Consider the following 23,109-nt stretch of genomic DNA (forward strand, 5'->3'; position numbering starts at 1 on the left):
ACCTCAGGACCTGCATAGATTATAGGGCGTTAAACCAGATTACCGTCAAAAATAGGTATCATCTGCCACTCATTCCCGAACTACTCGACCAGGTGAAGAATGCCCAAATCTATACGAAGCTGGATCTGCTGGGGGCTTACCACCTGGTCAGAGTGAAAAAAGGTGGCAAATGGAAGACAGCATTCTGAACCAAATATGGGCTCTTTGAGTATCAGGTTATGCCCTTTGGGCTATGCAATGCACCAGACGCATTCCAGTTCTTTATGAACGACGTACTCTACGGACTGCTAGATGTCTGTGTCCTTGTTTATATCGATGATATCCCCATTTATTCGGCATCCAAGGAACAGAATGTGGGCCATGTGAGAGCAATATTGGAAAAGTTCTGTAAGAACCAATTATTCACCAAATTGGAAAAATGTTTTTTCCACGTTGCAGAAGTCGAGTTCTTGGGATTCATGCTTACTCCTCAGGGAGTATACATGGATACTCGTAAAGTGGAAGCAATCCTTCATTGGCCATCGCCAACATCAATCAAAGGAGTGCAGAGTGTACTCAGGTTTGCCAATTACTATCGCGGTTTATTCCAGGATTCTCGGAAATCGTCCATCCTATCACCTCTTTGCTAAAAAAGAATAATAAGTTCTCTTGGACCTCCGATGCTGAAAAAGCATTTAAATATTTGAAATCAGCCTTCACTTCAGCCCCTATCCTCCGACACCCTCGACCCGATCTACCTTATGTGGCTGAGACCGACGCGTCCAATGTGGCCATGGGAGCGGTGTTATCGCAGAGAGACCCTGACACCGGACAGTTGCATCCTATAGCATTCTGGTCCCGCAAATTCACAGCACCTGAGAAGAATTATGCTATAACTGACAAAGAACTATTGGCGATCAAAGGAGCCTTTAAAAACTGAAGGCATTACCTCCTGGGGGCTAGGAATACTGTCACTGTTATCACAGACCATCACAACTTGCAGTATTTAAAGACAGCCAAGGCCCAATCATCTCGTCAGCTCCGTTGGGCTCTCTTCTTCGCAGAGTATGATTTCATAATCATGTACCGGCCAGAAGTACGAAACGGAAAAGCTGATGCCCTGTCGCGAATGGGTGATAACCAGGATGCATTCATCCCATCAGAACCAGTACCCATTATTCCGGAAGAAGGAATTCAGAGCCAGATTGCAGTAACTGCCTGTTGGGAAGAATTAAAGACTGACCTCCAATCACAAATGGATCCAACCGCCCAACAAGAATGGTTGAGTAAGAGAGATCAGTAACTTACCCTATTTTCAGGGAAGGCTATACATCAAAGACAAAGAGATCCAAAACAAGATTATCACTAACTACCACGACTCACTAGTGAAAGGATACCCCGGGATTACCAAGATAAGGGCCAAGATCAGGAAAAACTATTGGTGGCCCACCTGGAGAAAGGATGTGGCCCAATTCATTGCCACATGCGGGGTGTGCGCACAACAAAAATCTCAAAAGACCAATCCTGCAGGATTATTACGTCCCCTAAGTGTACCACTGGTGCCTTGGCATACTTTGTCCATGGACTTCATTACAGACTTATCTCCTTGCGATGGATTCAACACCATCTTAGTAGTGGTGTACTTATTCTCTAAAATGGCACACTTTATTCCGCTAAAAGGACTCCCTACAGCTGGAATCCTGGCCACCGTGTTCCTGGAGCAAATAGTCAAGTTGCATGTCTTCCCCTCTGCATTGATCTCTGATCGTGGAACGCAATTTGTCTCAGCTTTCTGGAGGAATTGCTGCAAAATAGCGCAGATTGATCTCTGCTTTTCTACCCGTCACCATCCCCAGACCGATGGTCAAACTGAAAGGACTAACCAGACACTGGAGCAGTATCTGAGGTGTATGCTGCAATAGACCGAGGGATCCTGGAAAGATGTTTTGTGGCTAACAGAGTTTGCTTACAGTAACTCTATCCACACTAGCATGGGACAAACCCCATTCTTCATCATGAACGGTCGGCACCCTCGGACATCTTCCTTTGACCCACTTGATAAACTGGAAATGCCAGCAATTACCTCTCTACATAAAACTATTACTCAAACCATCAATGAAGCAACTTAACTAAAGCCAAAGAACAACAAAAGAAGTTTGCTCACCGGCATAGAAGGGATGCTCCACGCTACCAAATCGGAGATAAAGTGTGGTTAGCGGCTAGAAACATCCTGCTAAAAGGACCTTGGGTCTTCCGCCCCCAGGTATCTTGGGCCCTATCCCATCAAGGCCATCATCAACCCTGCCGCTTTAAAGCTAGAACTACCAGACAACTTGCGAATCCATCCCATATTTCATGTTTCTCTTTTAAAGCCAGTGAAGCCTGAGACAAGAATTACACAACCACCAGAACCCAAAATCATTGACGGAGAACCTGAATATGAGGTTAAGGACATTTTGGACTCCAAGGTAGTGCGATCAAAGCTGTACTATTTGATCGACTGGAAGGGTTATGGGCCCCAAGATTGCACCTGGGAACCTGTGGAGTTAATCAATGCGCCTTGACTAATCAGGCGATTTCATTGCAATAACCCCACCAAGCCTGGGCCAGGGAGGAGGTCGCCCATGAGAGGGGCCTTGCGGGGGTGTACTGTCATGGCCACTGGTCATGGGGCCAGTCCTTCCTCATTTCCAGGGTCCCATTGGACCCAGTCTTGGCACCTCTGGTGCCAGGCTCATGTTAAAGTGTGCTCTGCACACTCTAGGCCTAGGCACATGCTACAGGCCTGAAGAAGGACAAGCTGGAGCTTGTAGGCGGAGCTATGGGAGGGGCCTGAACCAGCCTATATAAGGCCAGCACATCCACATGCCCTTGCTTTGCGTTATTCTGCTTCCAAGCAGCATAACGCTCCCCGCTGTACCTACCTGTGCCTCGCCGGATTACAGCCTCATCTTCGAGATTTCTTGGGAACACTTCTTACCAGCAGTCTTCCGCCTCAACTCTGCAAGCGTCTTCTCTCCAGCTACTCCATCGCTGTGGACGCATCTTACCTGCTGCCAGTCCAGTCCCTCCATCTGTTACCAGCCTCTACATCGCTGAGGATGCATCTTACCTGCTAGCAGCCTCCACATCGCTGAGCGCGCCTCTTACCTGTCGCCAGCCGGTACATCACTGAGCACGCATCTTACCTGTCACCAGCTGCTACATCGCTGAGTGCACACCTTACCTGTTGCCAGCCTCTACATCGCTAGCACTCCAGCTGCTGCATCGCTGAGCACGCCTCTTACCTGCAACTCGTTGTGGCCTGTGCCGGACTCTTCTTCTTACCTCCATTCCATTACGGCCTGAGTCGAGTCTTCTTCTGAGCCAACATTCCACATCAGTCGGAGCCGGAGACACCCTCCTGCAACCACGAATCTTCATCGAAGGCCCGAACACCATTCTTCATCTTCGGCCTGCACCTACGAGGGAAAAGAACAAACAGGTTAGAACTTATATGCACTCACACGGCCACATATATACATGAGACATTGCAAGAATGACCACTAGACGGAATAAAGTAATTCCGACCGAACTATAATCATACTAAAGACTTACCTCATACTTGGATTGGTCGCAGCTGGTCTGGATCAACTTTCCCATGGGCCACTGATGTTAACTCGACCCATTCTACACGCCCCTGCTAGGAAAGGCAGGACGGATAGCTCAAGTTTAGTTTTATTGTCTCTTCCGGCCCTGTGCCCACCTCCCTTGTGGTCCCAACGACCCCCTTGATGCTCTCCTCACCTTGCTTTATTATATGGTGTGCTCTCCATCCTGCTGCTCTGTGCAGGGACGCGTTGTTGGATGGGCACGGCGCAACCTAGTTGCTTCACTGGTGCAGGCCCTCAGAGTCCAGACCTGCTGCGACTCCTGTTTGTCCAGGTAAGACTGCTGGTTTGGCAGTTTGTTCTTTACTTTGCAATTGCCCCTATTTAATGTCTCTCCTTCTTCCTTAGGTGCGAATGGAGTTCTGGTGGTGCCGTGCTGCTTGGGGCTGTGCAGGAGATGGTAAGTGAAAGCGCGATGCGCGGCGCTATGTGCCTTATCTTGTGCTGACCTGTTTGTTCTCTCTTCCTTACAGGCCGCTGCGATGTCCCGGAATGGATGCTGCCGAGAAGATGAAGAGCGTTGAGTAAAGCGTAGCACGTGCCGCCTTCTTGAGCTCTTGTGTGCTAATCAGTGTTTTCTTCCCTCTTGCAGGTCGTTAAAATGGCCCGAAATGGACGTGGACGAAGGACGAGTCAACCCCAGGTAAGCGTCCGCTTATTTTGATTGTTTTCTATATTGGAGAATAAACGCTTACTAATGCTGTTTTTCCGTTCTCTTTTCTTCTCAGGTGCGGCTTTCCAGATCGAAGGAGCGCTCGTCAAGATGGTGTATATTCAGGACCCAGGAACGGAGGACAGAAGCAGGATTCGCCCGCAGGTAAGCATATACTAACGATGTTCTTGCAGGTAACAGGTTCCGGAATGCAGATGAGGATCCAAACAGAACGTGGTGAGCGTCACGCTGCAGCTAGCAGAGTAACGCAAAGCGTGTTCCTCAGCTTGGGCGTGGCTTATATAGCCTGCAGGTATCTCAGGTGCCCCTAGGTCTGACCACACCTAAAACACTAGAACGCATAGCTCAGTTCTGGGACTGAGCTATGCAGGGGCATCCATATTGCCCAAAGGCTATTGCAAGTCCCAGTTCTCAAGTTCTCTGGCTTCACACATGAGCCTGGCGCCAAAGGCGCCAGGAATGACTCCAGGAGAGTCTTGGCCGGAATGGTAAGGCCCTTGCGGCCATGATGGAAGGCCGTGGTGTAGCCCAGATGGCTTGCCTGTTAGGGCCAGGGGCAGGGGTCATGACAGGTACAAAAGAACACCATGTTTTCTATCCCTCCTCCTAATCTAAACAATTACCCAACAGTCTACTCCTCTACTTAACTACTAACAGTCACTATCCTATTAATAACTATATTCATAAATAACTATAACTTTAACATATTCACATACACATTCATATACATTTCTTTACATTACACACACAACACAAATATATAGATATGTTAAATTATATATGGGTGTCTACTGCAGTCAGATACCGCTTTTTAGTATCTGTGGGGTGCCGTTTCTGGTGGTGTCGGGTTTGCCCCTGATGCAAAATGGGATTGTTCCTTCCCCAGTGTGCATTTGTTGTTCTCCTGGGTGGCCCCATCCGCCACATGGGCCGCTTCTCACTGCCATAGCCTGCACAGTCAGGATCTGTTTTTACCACAGCCCTGTGCCCTGGGGGACTGCTGTCATGGGGATGCTGCCAACATAACCTCTGCGTTTGTAATGCCTCTGTGGTCCTACGGCCCTGCTCACTGTTTTCATTGCCTGGTGTGGCACAGGGACTGGGCTGCGGGTATTAGCCAATTTGATAGTTTCCAATTAATAAAATGTTAAATTTGACCGAATTCGGCCAGTACCATTCTATCGATTATTTAAAATACAGAACATGTGGAGCGGGGGTGACCCCCGCTCCCCATGTTCGGTATTTATAGACTTGGGGGATTGCAGGGGTGTCCCCTGCTTCCTCAACATTGGAGGCAGAAAAAAAAAAACGAAAACAAAATGAAAAAGGGCCCTGCGGCATCGCGTTAGAGGGATGGATCTGATGCCACAGGGGTTTAGGGGAAGCAGAGGCGAGCAAGGGGTAGGTAGGGGAGGTGTTTTAAGGGATGTTTGGGTTTGGCAGAAGTGCAAAGCAATTCCGCCGCAAATAACTGCCAACAACCCCAATCCGGGTTGCGCACTCCCATGCGCTCTGGCAGGCATATTGGAGCTCCACGCTTCACACAAGCCACCAGAAGGTGGGTGACCCAGAACTTTAAACACGGCCCAGAGTGTTTCTTCATTGCCCCAAACGATGAGAGGAGGCAGTCTTTCGCTACCTTCTCCCACTCTTCACCTCCAAGGCTGCACCTGGCATGTGTGACCCTAGAGGACTTGGGTGGGGTGTCATGGGGCAAAACTGCATCACCCGCTTTGTGCCACTAGGCACACGTGTCTCGGGTGGGCATCATCTTCTTCTCCTCCCTGGAAAGCACCTCGTACACTGTCCAGGGGTTTTGCTGATAAGACCCATTGGGTGTGTCTGCCAGCTGGCCCGCCAATCTTCACAGTCCTGGCCGTGTCCGGGCTTCACTGGGCATGCAGCCTCAGGCCACAGTAGACACCAGGCGCTCTTCACACATGGCCCATTTGTCAAAGGTTTCTGGGGCTATAAAGGGGTCACCACCCAGAGAGGGCTCCTTTCTTGATCTCTACGCAACCATTCTCCCTCTCAATTGGTTTCTTTTAGAATGTTTAATCTTCCCTGTTCAGCACACTCCTGGGTGGGAGAGCTCTGTCCTTTGTTCTTTTTCTCTTTATTTTTCAGATTCCGTCCAGCCACATGGTGGGGCTTGATGGTTCAGTCAAATTAAGTCTTTTATTGTAAGTAAAGCACACTACACAACACATTAAATAAACTAACACGTTAAATTAAAATAAAATCACCTATCCACTGTGTCTGTGTCTTCAAGTATTTCTATCAAGGGACACGCATGTTTCCCTGCCTTTCCAGACCCAATTTTGGCCATGCACTACATGCACATAAATATATAGTTACTATGTTAATGTTATGTTATTGTTAAAGGATATTTCTACCGTGCACTATCACCACCGGAGTGGTGCCCTGGGGTTCTGGCAGCTCCGAAAAAGGGGAAAGCACGGTGGGGGGTGTTGGGGTGTCTGAGTTACTGGGAATAAGCTGGAAAAGTGCAAGAGAGCAGTGATGTGCTGTTGGCAGCCTCAGCCCGGTGGGTCAGTTGGCTGGGCTTGGGGTGTTTTACGGTCGGTAGTCATCATGTGCTTTTGTGCAAGTCTATTTGTGGTTTGTTTTGTTGTTGCAGTGTAGTGAAGTTTGTGTGAATTGTTGTGTTGTAGGCTTGTGGTTGTGTTTGGTTAGAGTTTGAGAGGTGTACGCAGAGGGGTGACATTGTTAGTGGATTGGTTAATTGGCATTGCTGTCCTTGCAATTATGTCTAGGTGTGATGCTTGTTAACATTCATAATCCTATCTAGATGTGAGTCAGGCTAAACTTAATAATTCCATCTAAGTGTGGCAGATGCTAACATTCACATTTCTATCTAGATGTGACGCAGGCTAAAGTTAAGAATTCCATCTAAGAGTGGCGCATACTAACATTTGCCAACTCTGTAATACATAATTTTACTTAAAAAAAAAAATCAAAATGATTTCTGACCTGTCTCCATTCTCCTAAATTTATTTTTGAATCCTAAAATGAATGGTCTTTAAGCATATCACCAGTTACTTAGAATGCAATTAACTTTTTAACTCCAACCTGGATTCTGAAGTCAGCACTGCAATGGAACTTCCCCGACCCATGCCTTCAGGTTTCTTAATATTGACCATCTAAAGTGCTCCTCCCTTCTCATACTCATTGGCAGATTCACAGCCTTTGACAGCATGAATGAATATTTCTGGGTTTTTCTACCACCTCTTTGTGGATTACATACAGATATACCTCTAATTTCCTGTTCTCCCTCTGGATCGCTTCTCAAAGCTCTTAGACCTCTTTCTTTGCCATTCACTGCTGGATGGCTCTTTGCTGTCTTATGATCAACTCTCAAAAGAACATAGTCATCTATCTTCCTGCACTCAATAACCAACCTTCCTTCCATCCCCATTATCCCAACCCCCTGCCCTTCCTCACTGCCGCCTCCCTCAAGACTCACAATATTAGGGTCCATCCAAAGCTACTGCTGTGAGGATGAACCTGCACAATATCAGAACGATCCTCCTTCTTCTCAAATACATCCCACTAAAACTGGTCTCAACTAATGCTCAGTTGCCTAAACCATTGCATCTGCTTTCTCTTGGGCATACCCCCCTGCTCCAATGCACCACTCAAAATAATCCTCAATTTTGTAACTCACACTGTTGGTGAGCTCTGCTGTTCTTCAACCAACTGTCCAAACTGCCTCCACACTGACTGGCTTTCCACGCACAACCAGTCCTTTTACAAAGTGTTGCTACTTGTCTTCAAATTGATTCACGGATAGCCCCCTTCCCTGAATGACTTAATCACTCGATATTCTCCATCCATCTCGCAGCCTTCACTCTAGCATTACTTTCAGTCTCACTGTCCTTCGTCTACCCTGTGCATCCTCTCGATTCTGCTCCTTCTGCCACATCAAAGGAATTCCCTGCCACTTATATCAAAAACACCATTAACATTCATGCTTTCAAGCTCCATTCTTTTAACCTTTAAATTGCCACCACAATATCCTGTCACATTCTCCTCCCACCCATGAACCTCATCTGCCGAGCCATGATTATTTCTACACAGACATCCCTTGGAAATATTCCCTGCCTGGTACCCCATGTTTTGTATTGTCCTCTTCTCATGTTCTTCTTCACCGTCATCATTACCTGGTTCACTCGGCATCAATCAAGTTCTTATTTAACGCTCCCAACAGTAGGAATGATCTGTCTGATGTATGTAATTGGTATAGGTTTCTTGTCAAAGCACAATGTCCTCAATGAATACAAGAACACATTTTGCCAATAGCCCTTGTGGCCATATGAGGATGTCGATCATCAATCAACAATAATTTAACAAAATCTCATATTTCACCAAATGCCATATTAACGAGTCCTATCAAATCTTAAGTTTCCTCAAGAATGTGTTGTGCCTTTTGAGAGGGACAATTTAAGGGTCAGAGGGCTGTGAGAGTTACTTTACTTGATACCTTTTCCTCATTAACGATTTAAAACGTTTCTGTTTTTTTTCCTAACAAAAACCCTTCATATATTGAGAAAGAGTGACTTTTGCATTGGCTTTTTTTTCTTTTGGGTGGGTGAAGGATCTTGTCGTCTATGGAGGAAAGCGTGACATTGCCAAAATAGGTCTACAAGTACTGTGCCCTGTTTTTGTCCTCCCCTATTGCCTCATTCAAATGTAGGTTTTTCCTCTATGTGGCTTTCAAATGCCTGAAACATAATTTCTACCAAAAACTCACACCTTATTGTATTGCTGTGTCCAGGGCGGCGAATCCCTCAAGAGCAATCAAAATGTGACATGCCTTTTTCTGTACTGGGTGCCAGAGTACTGTTTTTGTTTTGTTGTACTTTTTAGAGCTACTTCCACACCTTACACCTCAACATAGGCAGTGAAGCTGTTCACGTTCTCATTGTCTTTCGCTATTTAAGAATCCATCCACTGGTCAGAGAACTACATGTAAACCTAGAGAGAGAAAGGAAAGCATTACTTGATGCAGGACAAAGCATGAAATGGGATTTCAAGAAATCCAGGTCTGCTCCACTATGGAACAATCCATACCTTGTGTCCAATAGTGGACCATTCATCTGAACCACACAGCAAAGTAGAGGGAACTATAATGTGCTTCAGTTAGTGCAGAGAAGGCCCCTGCCGCACCAGAGGAAACACTTTGTAGCACCGCCTTCAACCATTACGAGTATTGTGAAGCTGCCGAATCCTGCAGATGCCAAGGGCGCTGCAGTTAGTGCAGTTGGGGCAGCTTCGGGAGACAGGGACCCATGAGAAAAGAACATGTACTCAACCCCTGTGGAGACCTGGATGAAGTGGATGAAGTGCCCAGCTGACCACAAGGTTCTTGTAAGTTAAGGACGCAGGGTGCCTGCACGAAGTAGGTGCTGGTCACCCCTTTCGCTGTTGTTCCTGCTCCACGCCTATCACTCCTCAGTGCTGTGAAATTGGATTACCTGGATTACTGGCTCATCATCCATCGAGTGACTGAGCAGCGAGCACACCTTTCCTTTTACAGTTCACATGCCAGTGAAGGATAGAGTCGAACAATCTAGCTGAACAAGGAGCCGGTGAGAGCTTCCTCCTGCCCTAGCGCTTGCTAACTAACTTGAGCGGAAATCCCACATTGAATCGCGCTGGTGCCACTGCTCCTGCAATTGTTATTCTGGACTCTGGGATATTGCTATCTGGCATGCTGCGGCGTGAGAAGCAGGCAAGGGTAAATTGGCGAGTGTCACGCTCCCCACATTATAAGTGGGGGAAAAGGGCACCTGGGTTGGCAGATTGCAGGGTATTTGTAGACCCGAGGGGTATGGGGAATTGAGGATACCTCTCCCCTCCAGGTTTTATCAGCATGAGTTCTGGGTGCATCGTTGCTTCTATGAACACAACACTGTGGTGTACCGCTCACGGGTCCCCAGAGCGAGACACACCAGTTACCGGGATCACCCGGATGATCAGTCAGGCTGCGATCACGCAGCGTGCAGACGGCACCCTGCAGTGCTAGGGACACCCAGCAGACAACAGCCTCAGCTCTGTAGGCACACAGGCCGGGGCTTTCAGACAGGCCGTGGTCATATGGCAGGCACACCAGTAATGAAGACACCGGAAATAGTTGCTGCTTCCTGAGTCACACAGCGGGCAGACCGCAGACCGCACCCTGCAGGGTCTGTGGCACCAGACCACACACCAGTGCTAGGGGCATCCAGCAGACAACAGCCTCAGCTCTGAAGGCACACCGGCCGGGGCTTTCAGACAGGCCGTGGTCACATGGCAGGCACACCAGTAATGAAGACACCAGAAACAGTTGCCGCTTCCTGAGTCACACAGCAGGCAGACCGCACCCTGCAGGGTCTGTGGCAACAGACCACACACCAGTGCTAGGGGCACCCAGCAGACAACAGCCTCAGCTCTGTAGACACACCGGCCGGGGCTTTCAGACAGGCCGTGGTCACATGGCAGGCACACCAGTAATGAAGACACCAGAAACAGTTGCTGCACGTGCATGCAGAAGCCCCTTTTATTAGAACGAGTCATGACAAAGGGCCTCATTACGAGTCCGGCAGTAACCGCGGCGGTAAAACAGCCTGGTTACCGCCTGACTCGTATTACCATTCCGCCTCCGTGATTCCCGGAATTACCAGGGCATTACAACCCCGGTTTTCCGGGAATCACGGAGGCGGAATGGTGTTAATCCCCATTCCCATTGAGTCCTATGGAACTCAATGGGAATGGGGATCATGGAAACACCGGCAGCATCTCGTGATGCTGCCGGTGTTTCCTCGTCCGCCTGCAGGCGGGCGGTGTTAAACCCACCAGGTCAGACCTGGCGGGAACATCACCTCCCGCCTGCAGGAGTTGTGATCGCCCGGCATGGAAACAACGGTGGCGGCGGGTTTACCGCCACCGTTGTTTCCATACTGGGCGATTTGTAATGAGGCCCATAGTCATGACTCGCATTCTTAAAGGGGCAACAGGCCCCAGTTAAATGGGCGACACACAACAGGCAGTGTGCTTCTCTCTGCTCTCGTTAGTGTTGCTGCATTGGGGGTATGTGATTAAACACTCGCATTTGCACTAGACGTGACAAACACTGGTCACAGTATAATTCAAACATTGTATTTGAAACATACACCTTCAATTTTAAAGAACTGTTTATTTTGAAGACTGTGCTTGACAACTGTATAATTTCGTATAAAACGGCGTCCTATGCCATTTATTATTACTTTTCTGTCCTTGTCGTAATACACCTTCACTAAACTGGTGTACCCTATGGTAAGGAGTGAACACAGATTATGGACTGCGGATACAGCATTGGACGGACTGTGAACACTTGCAGGGTGCCCAGCAGGAGAAGACAAGGGGGGAAGTAGCTGCAGCTGATTGAGGGTCCCCTGGATCCTCTGAGTGTCCTTTTGGTGGTGCCAGCTGGATAGTGGTGAACAAAGGCCTAAACACAATGCAACAGGGTTGGGGGGAGACGGACTCTGGCAGCCCCTTAAGCTGTTGGGTGTGACTCGCCCTGAGCTTGGTAGGCTGCACAGGAAGGAATAAGCTATCCCGCAGGGGATGTCACCCCACTAATCAAGCTCCCGTTACTTGGGCATGTTATTGAACTTTGTTATTGAATTTTGCCTATTGATTTATCTATTTTCTTCCAGTCTTTTACAGACGGGTTGGTATTCCACAGGCCTGGTGAGCCCTTAGTAACTCATAGTGATAAAATTATAAAATTTGCGAGGCCTACAATTTTAAATTTCTTTTTTGCATTGCACATTTTAACATCCCTGTACTTTTGGCATCCAGATATTGGTTCTTGTATTTACCGGCCAACACCAGGCTGCAAATTGCTCACACGAGGTTGGGGCTCTGTATACGGCCCCACGTTTCTTCCCCTCCTAGTTTTCAGAGCGTGCTGCACCTGATAATCGCTGCTATTGCATTAATTGCACTTGTATTGGCCTAAGCACAAAGCACTTTCATTGCTACACAGTTTTTGCAATACGCATAAGGTACTTTAGGCTCTAAGCAGTTTGTATCATATATCATATAAATACATATAGTACATACAGTGGATATTGTGTGAAATCGCAGCTCGTTGATATGTCTAAAAGAAAGACTGCAAGCAAGCCCACCCTCAAATTGCACTGCCGGGAAGAGGACCTCTAAGTTTGTGGATAGAATTGATGAGGCCAACGGCATTATTAACGAAATCGCAGGCCTTCGGTATGACATTGATTCCCAGGGTGCTAGATCTCTGCACACAAATGGTAACTCTGGGAATGGGCGGCAGGGGGGGTAAGGGGTCGAAAGTTGCTTTAAATTGTACCATGGTTATTAGTGACGATTTGTCCACCTTCCCAATAAGGATGTTGCCCTGTCTAATTGAAAGAGGCAGAGAAACCATCCCTCCTATAAGCTCAGCATAGAGGAGATGATCAAGATAACCAGGAGAACTTCAGCCCTTCCAAAATTGGTATGACCGCCCTAGTGGATTTTGGGAAAATCTTGCCTGGTTAGGAAATTTCTAACAGCCTTGATCAGCAGGACGGGAAATCTTTTCATGTACCAGTTGAGATTAATCACCACTCCACTGAAGGCTGCACTTTGGGAGATGGTGGTGGGTGTGTGGACGGCGATGCCTGGGAATTGGTGGCAGTTCATAACACCTTTTATCCCCCGAACTCTCTATTTGCAACTGGTTCGCAATTTTAAGTGACCGGGAAGTAGAACTGGATGCAATCATTGTACCCATGCCATCTAGCTCCCATCTGAAACGGGTTAGGTAGAGGTAAATACTAGTATTGACCATGGATTGCATAGTTGTGGGGACCGTAAGAACGCACTGATGCTTGTTGCATCACTACAAAAAGTGAATGAGGTATTGAAATTAGAAGTGAGTGGTGGAGGGACTGGTGTCATGCTCAGAGCCACCTCAGGACTGACATTAGATAGGGCAGTGTTGGTTGATAGGGGTCCTGATCCTGTTAGGGGGAAGCATGGTATGATACATAAAAGTGAGTATGGTACAAGGAGATTGTATACCCAGGTGAGTCTGAGTGTTCATGCAGCCCCACCAATGCGACAATATATGCAGGGCCACAAAATAAAGGCTGGCAAGGGTATGCTGTCCAACAATCACCTAAAGCGTAGTGACTATAATGGCAGTAACAAACCTGACGATTGCTTTTATCTGGCAAATGTCTCCAAACCTTTGGATTCAATAAGCAAACAGGGGGATAGCCTGATCAATGGGGTCACCCATTGAATGAGGGCAAAAAGGTGTTGCCTTTTGGTATTTATAGCAATATTGTGGCCTGCGTAAGACTGGCAAGCCTGCAAGGTAAGAACCAAATAAAAATTGAGATGAAACATCATAAGATGGTCCAGGACATATTGGAAATGGAGCAACGGTCTCTACCCCCGACTGGTTATAACAATCAAAATGACTCTGCCATCGTGGTATCAGGCTTGTGTGAGTGGGAGACATAATTGTAGTACTCTTGTGGGCCCGTTCGGCAGCATGAAACCATTTCTGTCCAATTTAGTGAGGTTCACAGAGAATGTTGACATTGAAGCTGATCCTCAGGAAGAGATAGCCCTTTGTTTTCTAAGGTTGGGTCAAGTAGGCTCCAATGTAGGTTGATGGAAATAAGCCAGGGGCCAATTGGGAATTCCATGCATTGATGGGCTGGACACTCCAACCATGGAGAGGCTCCAGCTGAACCAACCAGGGAGCTGGATCCAGTGGATGTAGGGGGGATGTAGGGGGCAATGGACTTCAGCACCCCCCTGGTAGTCCTGACCACCAAAGGCCTGGGATGCGTGTCCTATCTTGGAATATTGCTGGGGTAGACAAATACCTACCCGATAACGACTGGCAGAATTTCATCCGGGGACATGGGATAGTAAGTCTCCAGGAAACCTGGTCTGTGGAAGCACAGCATTTACAAGGGAATGCTACTTTTGCAATCCCAGCATGTCAGGATAAGAAGGGCTGCCCATTTGGGGGGCTGGTGATGTTAGTGGATGTTGCCTTTTTGTAAATCTATATGGGTCCAGGACTGTGATTCCCCAGCCGTACTCAAACTCTATTTAAAACTCAAGGATGACTCTAAGATCATCCTCATAACCGTTTACAGATCTTATCCTAAAGGTGACTGAGCGTTTTTACCTTTGGAGAACTAGTCCATCTGGCTTTTTGAGGGTTTTGGTCATGGGGTACTTGAACGTTCAGTTTGAGCTCTTAGACATTATGGCAGAAATATTAAAAGAGGAAGATGGCCATTGGGGGATAGGCAGCCTGTACTCTATTAAACCAAAAAGTCAACACAGGAATGCCGAAGAAGTAGCTAACTTGTTGTTTTTGGCCAACCTCAGACATGCAATGGGCGTTTTCCTCGTGACGACCCTGTGGCTCCAATTTTTGACACTGAGCTGGGCCAAAGCAGATTAGATAATATTCTGGTCAATAAAGAGGTCTGGCACCTCGTGGAAGGCTTTAGTATCCAGCGTAGCGCTGGAGGTGAGGAAATCCATTCTGGGACCGGTGGATATTGAAGATCCTAAGATCTCGGAGTGCGGGATTCTCACTGGCCATACTAAATGGAATATTAGGTGGGGGAACCTCCACCTAGGTAAAATCCTAGACATGGCATATTACGATATTGTCTTTTTGCCCTAACAGACTCGCAGGATATTGCTACTATAGTTAATGTGCACGAGAAGTTGACTGGTTGACTGGGAAATTGGGGTATGTGCCAGAAATCTGTGTGAAAAACAACAGAGGCTAGACTAGAAAGTTGCACTCAAAAGCCATCTCTGTTCTGAGGGGAGCTAGGATTGAGTACCATAAGCTTCAGAAAGATAAGAAAACGGCTTGGTGTGAGGAGACCTGGGAAGCTATGTTAAATGCGATAGGCAAGGGAGACTCCACAGGCTAATGGGGCGGGGCAAAATCCTGGGCACAATACAATGCATGGTTGTATTACAGAATCCACTTGCGTTGAGTACTTTTCTGTACTGTATAGTGAAGATAGTTGTCCAACTGTTGGCTCTATTGAAGAGGGGGATCATAGCCCAGGGGTGGTGGGGCAACATTAACCACCACTTGTTCTCACAAGTGAGGAAGTAGGTAGAGCCCTACTCATCAAAAAATTGGGGAAAGCCCCAGGCCCAGATAGGGTCCCAATAGATTTGTATGCCCCAGAGCCAGTCATATGGATTCCGTATTTGACCAAATTATTTACTGCAGTCGTGAAACAGTGTGGTCCCTGCATCATGGACTGGAGCTCAGATAGTCCCCATTTGCAAAAAGGGAACCTGAGAGTTGCCTGCCAACTATTGTACAATATCCCTATTGGATGTGTGTGCGAAGGTATATGCAAGAGATGTACTTTCCCACCTCGAGTCCTGGATCATTGATAATCACATCATCAATCACCGGCAATCAGGTTTTTGTGGGGCGTTGAGTACAGTTGAACAGAGCCTACGGTTGAGACTGGTCTGTGACAAGTATGCTGTCCTTAGAAAAATGTGCGTCTACGTGATTTATGTTGACCAGAGGACAGTAATCAACACAGTGCCCAGGTACTGATTGTGGGTTGTCCTCTGATGGCTGAACATTCTGGCTCCCCTTTTGAGGGCTACCCTGAACTTGTACTCAGGTAACCAGGCTGTGGTTGACAGGGTCTAGATGAGAGCGCATTCTAGAACTTTTAAGATTGAGAAAGGGGTATGGCCTGGGTGTGTACTGGCTCCCGAGCCATTTTGAATTGTTATCAATGGAGTACTTGATGAGCTCTTGGCATCCGATTCAGATGCCTTATGTCGCTGGTGACAAGATTGCGGCCCTATTGTTTGCGGATGACACAGTATTGTCATTCACACCAGCCGGCACACGCAAACAATTAGGGATATATGTGGACTTCTGTAAAGAAAATGGCTGGGCCCTCAATGTTATAAAAACAAAATCAATGGTATTTCGTAACAGAACCAGGAGCAAGCATAGAGGGTTAAGCTTGGACCTGGATGAGGGCCCGATCAAACAGGTCGACTTTTACGACTATCTGGGGATAAGGGTAATGTCAACTTGCAGATGGAGGATGTGTCTGGACAAAGCGAGGGTAACACTGGCAAGGTACAATGGCACCTTAGCAAGGTTCCCCAGGGAATCTGTGTTTCCCTGGAGGCCTACAAAGCTCAGGTGAAACAGGCTGCAATTTATGGGACGGCATTATGGGGGCAGGAATGTATTAACTCTTTAGCCATCGCAGACAACACGTACCTTAGGAATATCTTGGGGCTAACAACCTCTGCACCAAATTTACCAGTATGCTTGGAAACTGAGATGCAGAGTATCAAACACATTTCTAGATTACATCCTCTCTACTACTGGGCTCAGTTATGGTCAAACTGCACTCTACTAAAGTATAAAGATGCTTTGATGGATGTTATCACTGAAGCAGGGGGGGGGTTTCCTTACCGTGGGTTAGGCACACCAAGAAAATATTATGTGCCCTGGGCCTTGGGGAGTATTGGACTAATCCAAGCACCATATCCAATGCATCTAAGGCAGTGATAAAGTCGGCAGCCCTAGGCAAGGTCTTGCGAGACAAAAGCTCTAAGGCTGCAGGGTTGACAGTCTTGACACGCTACTGCAGCATAAAGGTACCAGAGGGTTACGAAAAGTATTTAGACTATGTAAATCCGAAATATGAAAGATCCCTGTTCATTAAGCTGTGAATAGGGATCTTGCCAACTGCAAGCCTGCGCCATAAATGGAATAATAATGTATCTGCTATGTGTCCGTTGTGTGGTAACATTAATGAGAATATGCTCCACTTTGTGATGATGTATCCAGCAAGATTGCTAGTGAGGCAACAATATCTAAAGCCACTGTCAGGCCATGATAGTCTGTCTTAATTCTAGTGATGTTATCGCAGTTTATGCCACTTCTAAATATCTTGTGTGGGCTTGGAGATTAAGAGGGCAAAAGATACTGGTGGCACTGACAATGATGTTGGGTTTATATATTTCATGATAATGTTTTATTGAACAGTTTTATCTAGTTTTGCAATTTTAATATTTCTTATTTTTCCTGTCTGCATTGTTTTAATGTATCATGGTGAATGTTGCTTTTATAAGATTCTTTGTCGTAATAAAGTGATATGAAATTAAATGAAATATGTGAACCAAATACGCCAAACAAACATCTAATTGCAAAGCTCTAGTACACTGCAAAGAGCATTTCTCTGATGAAAAGAAGAAAACATAAACGGAGATGCAGCAATGGCCATCCTTTCTCAAGGGTGGACGGGGGAGGGGCGATATGCACAATGACCACCCAAATTACGAATACGGATACAAAAGTAATACCGTGGAAGAGTTTGAAAATGTTGCATAGGCTGGTCAAAGGCTTTAAATATACACCTACAATCTAGGTATGGATGAAACTACTTTCTAGGATACAGAAAACTAACATACATCAAGGTGCCTCAGAAAGTCTCCCCACAAGCAGATGACCCAAACACCACTGCTATCATAAAATCCCCCAAGAGTACCCCGCCACTGAGATGTTGCCATGGACACCAGGCAGACACTTTAAGTTACTCACCACGAATTCCACTTACATTCTCAACTGTTATGCTCAAAAAACATATACGCAGAGAACTAGGCTGCTAACATGCTGAAATTTAATATTCCACTCGACAGACACCAAACTACAACATCATACATGTCAACATTCTGTAACCAAAAATCTGTAGGAATCTTAAAGTTTCAAAAATAGTTCGGCGAGGAGGTAATGATAGGAATAGGGTGCGTCAGCAGCCCATTGTCATTGAATGAGTCTGCCGCCGCGGGTGCATTCAATGACAATGAGGTGCCTGCCATGCCTTCTGGCACCATGCCAGCTTGGGGGAGCCCTTGAAAGACTCCCCCGAGCTGGCGTGGTAGGGGGTTAATGGTGCTTTTTGTCAAAGGCTCCGGTGGCGGAGGGGCGCATTTAGCCTGCCGCCGTGGGCGCCTTTTACATCAAAAGCCTGCATGCCACGCCTTCTCCCGCTATGCTAACTCGGGGGAGCCCTTGAAAGACTTCCCCGAGCTGGCGTGGAGGGGGGCTAATGGCGCCCTGGGGGGCATGGCACCCCGGGCGGTCACCTGGCTCACCCCCCCCCCCTAAGGCCGGCTCTGCACCAGAGGATGCTGATCATGCTGTGCCGGGCCTAGGCAGCCAGGCCAAAAAAATATATATATATATTTTGTAAAAAAAATGTTTGCAAAAAAAAATCTGTATTTGTTGCCACTAAATCGGTAGGCGTTAGGACTGCTTAAAAAGCGGTATCCTCCCACCTAAATCGGGAGGGTTGGCAAGTATGCAACATTCTACAACTCTACAAATAGCGTATATACCACAGACCTGGCCAATGCATTATAGAACAATGGGCACAAGAGGCTCCCCTCTGGCCAAAAATGGCTCTATACTCGCAACAAAGAATACATGGAAACAGACCCCAACAGCAACTTTGTCTTGCACTCTCCATCTCCCCCAATAACAAACTAAGATCTGACAGAGCTCCTAGAGACCCGCAAACGGTGGCGGAGAACCTTATAAAACCCAGTAACCTGACATAACGCTTGCAACACCGTCTGTCTCAACAAAAAACAAACATTTTCCTGGATACAATGCACAAACTTAGATGGCGGATTCAGCTCTCAAGGGACCATGTTAGTACATTCTCTACTCGTGCACAAAGATTACACACATCTGGACAGAACTCTTGGAAAGAATCAGTATGACTGGCAATGCTACAATCACAAAAGTGCCCGTGACAATATCGTGCTGTAGCTAAGCACCTCCCAAATCTGCACATTGTGGATGAAAAAAGAAAGCTCTGCTCGAAAAGGAGTCAGACTCAGAAACAGGGCACCAAAAAGAGCGCCTCCTAGAAGGGAACTGATGGAAAACTGACCTAAGAGACAGAGGATTGCTTCTTGGGCATTTGGGAAGGAAAACTAGAAGTTTTTGTGAGATAAACAACCATGGTTATACAATCTGCAAACATAGAACTTCAAAGGAACTCCACAGATGGCACAACTCCGCATTGCTATTTGATATGTTATTGTTTTTTCCATCTGTTAGCTACTAGAAGTTTGCTGTACTGTTTTTCAGGATTGTCTTTAATTATACTAATAATATATATTCATTGTAAAAATTGCTTTGCAATTAAATCAATAAAATATATATATATATTAAAGTGTTGTTCCTGCGCCTGATGATTGTTCACTCTGTAAGAATTATCAACATATTTTCAGTCGCTAAACACATTGGTAACACATCTGTAGGCAATCAGAATCGTTCATACACAGGTCCCAGTGTCACAGTTTAGTTTGTCCTCGTATACGTTTAACAGAAAAGGCATATTGTGGATAATACATTATGACAAATTAATACATTATGACAAAATAAGCTGGACATTAAATTGAAGACTTCTACAATTATATGCCTATCTGCCACCTACCAAAGGGTATGCACATATATTTTATTTATTTTTGTATTCATGATTTGGTTTAAATCAAACCTTAAAGAAGTTATTAAAACACTACACATATCCAACATAATTAAAATCACAATATAACAAGTGTACACTTTTTTTTTAGCACGCTGCAAATCCAAAGGCATTAGAGTTCAAAAAATAAAACTGTAGAGCATAATTCGGTGAGTTATAATTCTTATTGTTTGTTGATTTTACACCTTCCATTAACGTCACGCCCCATTTTCATCTATCGGTCAGGGGCAACGTGTGTGTCTTGGAAACAAGACAAAGCAGCACAACACAAGTTCAAATCCTGATCCTGCCCTTAGAAACCACCCGCTGGTTTTAAGCATGTTATAAAATAACAATTATGATGTTTATGGTTCAGAGGAGAGATGGAACGCAACTTGCATTTCCACTGCCTCCCTTCCTCTAAGCCATACAAAATGCCCCAACATTTGCACCAGCATTCATTTTCAAGCCAGCACAAATGCTGGGAATCACTATGGAGTCGGCTGCCTAAATCAGGCAAACTCTATTGGAATCCATTGTGCACACTGCCTGTCATGCTCGCATGACAGGCAGTGTTTACAATTAAAAACTGCCTACCATTCACCCATGGCAGGCAGCATTTAATTGTAACCATAAAGGCTGCCAGCCATGCGAGCATGGTAGGCAGCTTTTACTCATTTGCATGGCCAAGTACAAATGTGCACGGCAAATGTTGATGTACAGTCATGTACACCCCACTTTGCCCTGCCCATTTGCACTCCACCATACAAATGACCAACATTTGGTGGCAAGAAGTCACCTACGTGTATGTCTACATGTAACTGCTACCCGCAGTCAAATTATGGCATGTATCAACTTAAACTCCTGGGTGTTTTTGCCATTTGTTTTTTCAAGTGTGTTTGCACACACATGTGTGTTTTACTCTTTACACATTTAATGACATATGTGCACTGTCCGGCCATTATATGAGTTTTATGGATCATTGTGAATAAACGTAACTTCCTGTGTAAGCTCATTGTTTTTAATAATGATAATAATGATATCTTTGTATCGACCCTTGCAAATGCAGTGTTTGCTCTAGTTTAGTAATATTTTTGATAACTATACAAGGAGGAAAGGCAGAGCCAGCTCTTGGCTCCCTGAGCCACCTGGCCGGAGAACTAACAGCTGAGATTGCCAACCGGTCGAATTGGATGGTGGCCAGGCAAACATCTTTGCAGGTTCAGTCATGCTGTCCTCTCCTCAGTCCTGTCTTGAGCCTCTGACTACAATCCCCCATGCCCAGTCCTTTTCTGCTTCCTCGTACTTAAGGAGACGTCACATGTACTGCCTTTCCTCCTCTCTCCACTGTTTCTCGACTTCACCTCTTCCTCTGCCACCTAGATGCCTCGTTGCCTGTAGCTGTCTCCACCCTTACTTAACACTCTCCTTTCACACTTTTAGAACGATTGCTCCTCCTGCTCCACTCCTCTTCCTCCTACTTCACCTCTCATAATTATGTCTTATCTCTGAATGGTTTAACAGTGTCAATGCACAGGCTTTTAAACCACACTGACTGCCCCACCTCTAGATTTGCAGAGTAGTGGCCTGGGTTTTATAAAGGCCATCCACCATCTTGGATTCCCACTTGTTGTCTGTCTGGAGAGGGACTCATGCACGGAGCCGTGCGGTTTGGATCTGCTCAGGGCAGCTTTCCGAGTTAACCAAAATTGAATGGAATAGTGAGGTTGCCCATTGAGGCTATTTCATCAAAGGGAGGAAGTTTTCTATCTCGCACGAAGCATGTTCATGATTCTGGAATTCTTGTGGCAGTAGTCCCTTGGCTGTCTGGACACAACAGTCCTGCCAATACACTCTCTGAGATGTTGAGCATCCTAAGAATGTGTCTCAGCGTTGGGAGTCGGTGCCACAGGGTTGCTTGTGGTTTGATGGCCTTAGTTATGTTTGGCGCTTCCTTAAAATAGTTCCAAGCAAAAACCCTTGTCAAACGGTTGTGGATTCGTGTGGGGGAGTGGGGGAAGTGGTACACAGCAGGGTCTAATATCACGCAGTGCGTGGTGGCCCCAGGGCCAGTTTACAGTTTAAACCCAGGGCCTGGCACAGGACTTTGACACATGTCTCAGACATATACAATGCAGATAAAACGACTACAAGTCCTAGAATCATTAGTGAAAACGTGTCAGGTATGACATACGGCTATTTGGCAAGTATCACCCAACTTGCCTGAAAGCTATTAGTGTTGAATAATTTGTATTGTTTCTCCTGGAAAAAGTTGTGCTTGTGAGTTTGTTATGGTAGCACTGCACATTTGACAAAACTGCTCATTTCTTGGTGTGCAGAAGTGTGTCAATTACACCTTATAGAGTTGAAGGTGCACGCTCAGTCTTTAAAAATAGAGTGAGATGCATGTGTCTTTGATCACAGAATATTTGCCACACTTACAAGTCATGACAATTTTTTTTAAATATTGGTAACAAATGTGGTAAATTATAGGGATGTGAAAGTTTCCATTTCCTACAGTCATCTAAACTATTCTGCCACTATATATAGTACTCCATGCATTGATATCGCATTGATATCACTCTGTGGCTGATTTGTAAAATTATATGTGATTAAATGAAATCATGCTCTATTAAAATTGAGTTTGCCAAAACCTCACGCTATAATCCCCCTCCTGTTTACCTGCAAAACATACTGAATGTGGGTACTGTGGGAAAATATGTGCAGGTTTTTGAAAGTGTTCTTTCAGGCTAAGAAGGTAAATCACAATTCATCATGTCACATAGTTTATGGTGGGGTACTCTAATGAGATGCATGATTCCCCCCTTGCAAACCCAGGGATTTAGCAATTATCCTGCACTGGTTATTATCAGATGCTTTAGGTTGTTGCACTGAACATGTTACTGTCCATACCACTTAGAAAATAGCATCCCTAAAGAAAGATGACAAGAAAATGGATAATGCAATGTGTTCAATACTTACTTAGAAGTGCTGCTGTTCTCTGAATCACAGTAGGAAACTGTAATGTTGGTTTCTACAGTACAGCCAGCAATTGCCAGGGGTTTCTGCTTAAGTTTGCATTGTGATGGATCTAGAAAAGAAAATATATTTTGGAAGGTCAGTACGGACATGATTAGTATACCATCCACCTTTCCGTCACCCAGTTGATCATTTAGTTACAACATCTGCATATGGGCTGTTCTAACTCTTCTCAGTC

At 46.0% G+C, this 23,109-nt stretch overlaps 1 protein-coding gene across 1 annotated transcript in view; it reads right to left on the reverse strand.

Annotated features, from left to right (window-relative positions):
* Positions 1–23,109, reverse strand: part of LOC138503894 (mucin-5B-like) — a 1,431,798-nt gene that overhangs the window by 49,572 nt on the left and 1,359,117 nt on the right. Inside the window, exon 34 of the mRNA XM_069623965.1 lies at positions 22,875–22,983. Within this exon, the coding sequence (XP_069480066.1) occupies positions 22,875–22,983 (109 nt within the window). The remainder of the gene's footprint in view (positions 1–22,874; positions 22,984–23,109) is intronic.

This window comes from Ambystoma mexicanum, chromosome 11 (assembly GCF_040938575.1).
Source record: "Ambystoma mexicanum isolate Mex_15411 chromosome 11, UKY_AmexF1_1, whole genome shotgun sequence".
Classification (NCBI taxonomy): domain Eukaryota; kingdom Metazoa; phylum Chordata; class Amphibia; order Caudata; family Ambystomatidae; genus Ambystoma; species Ambystoma mexicanum.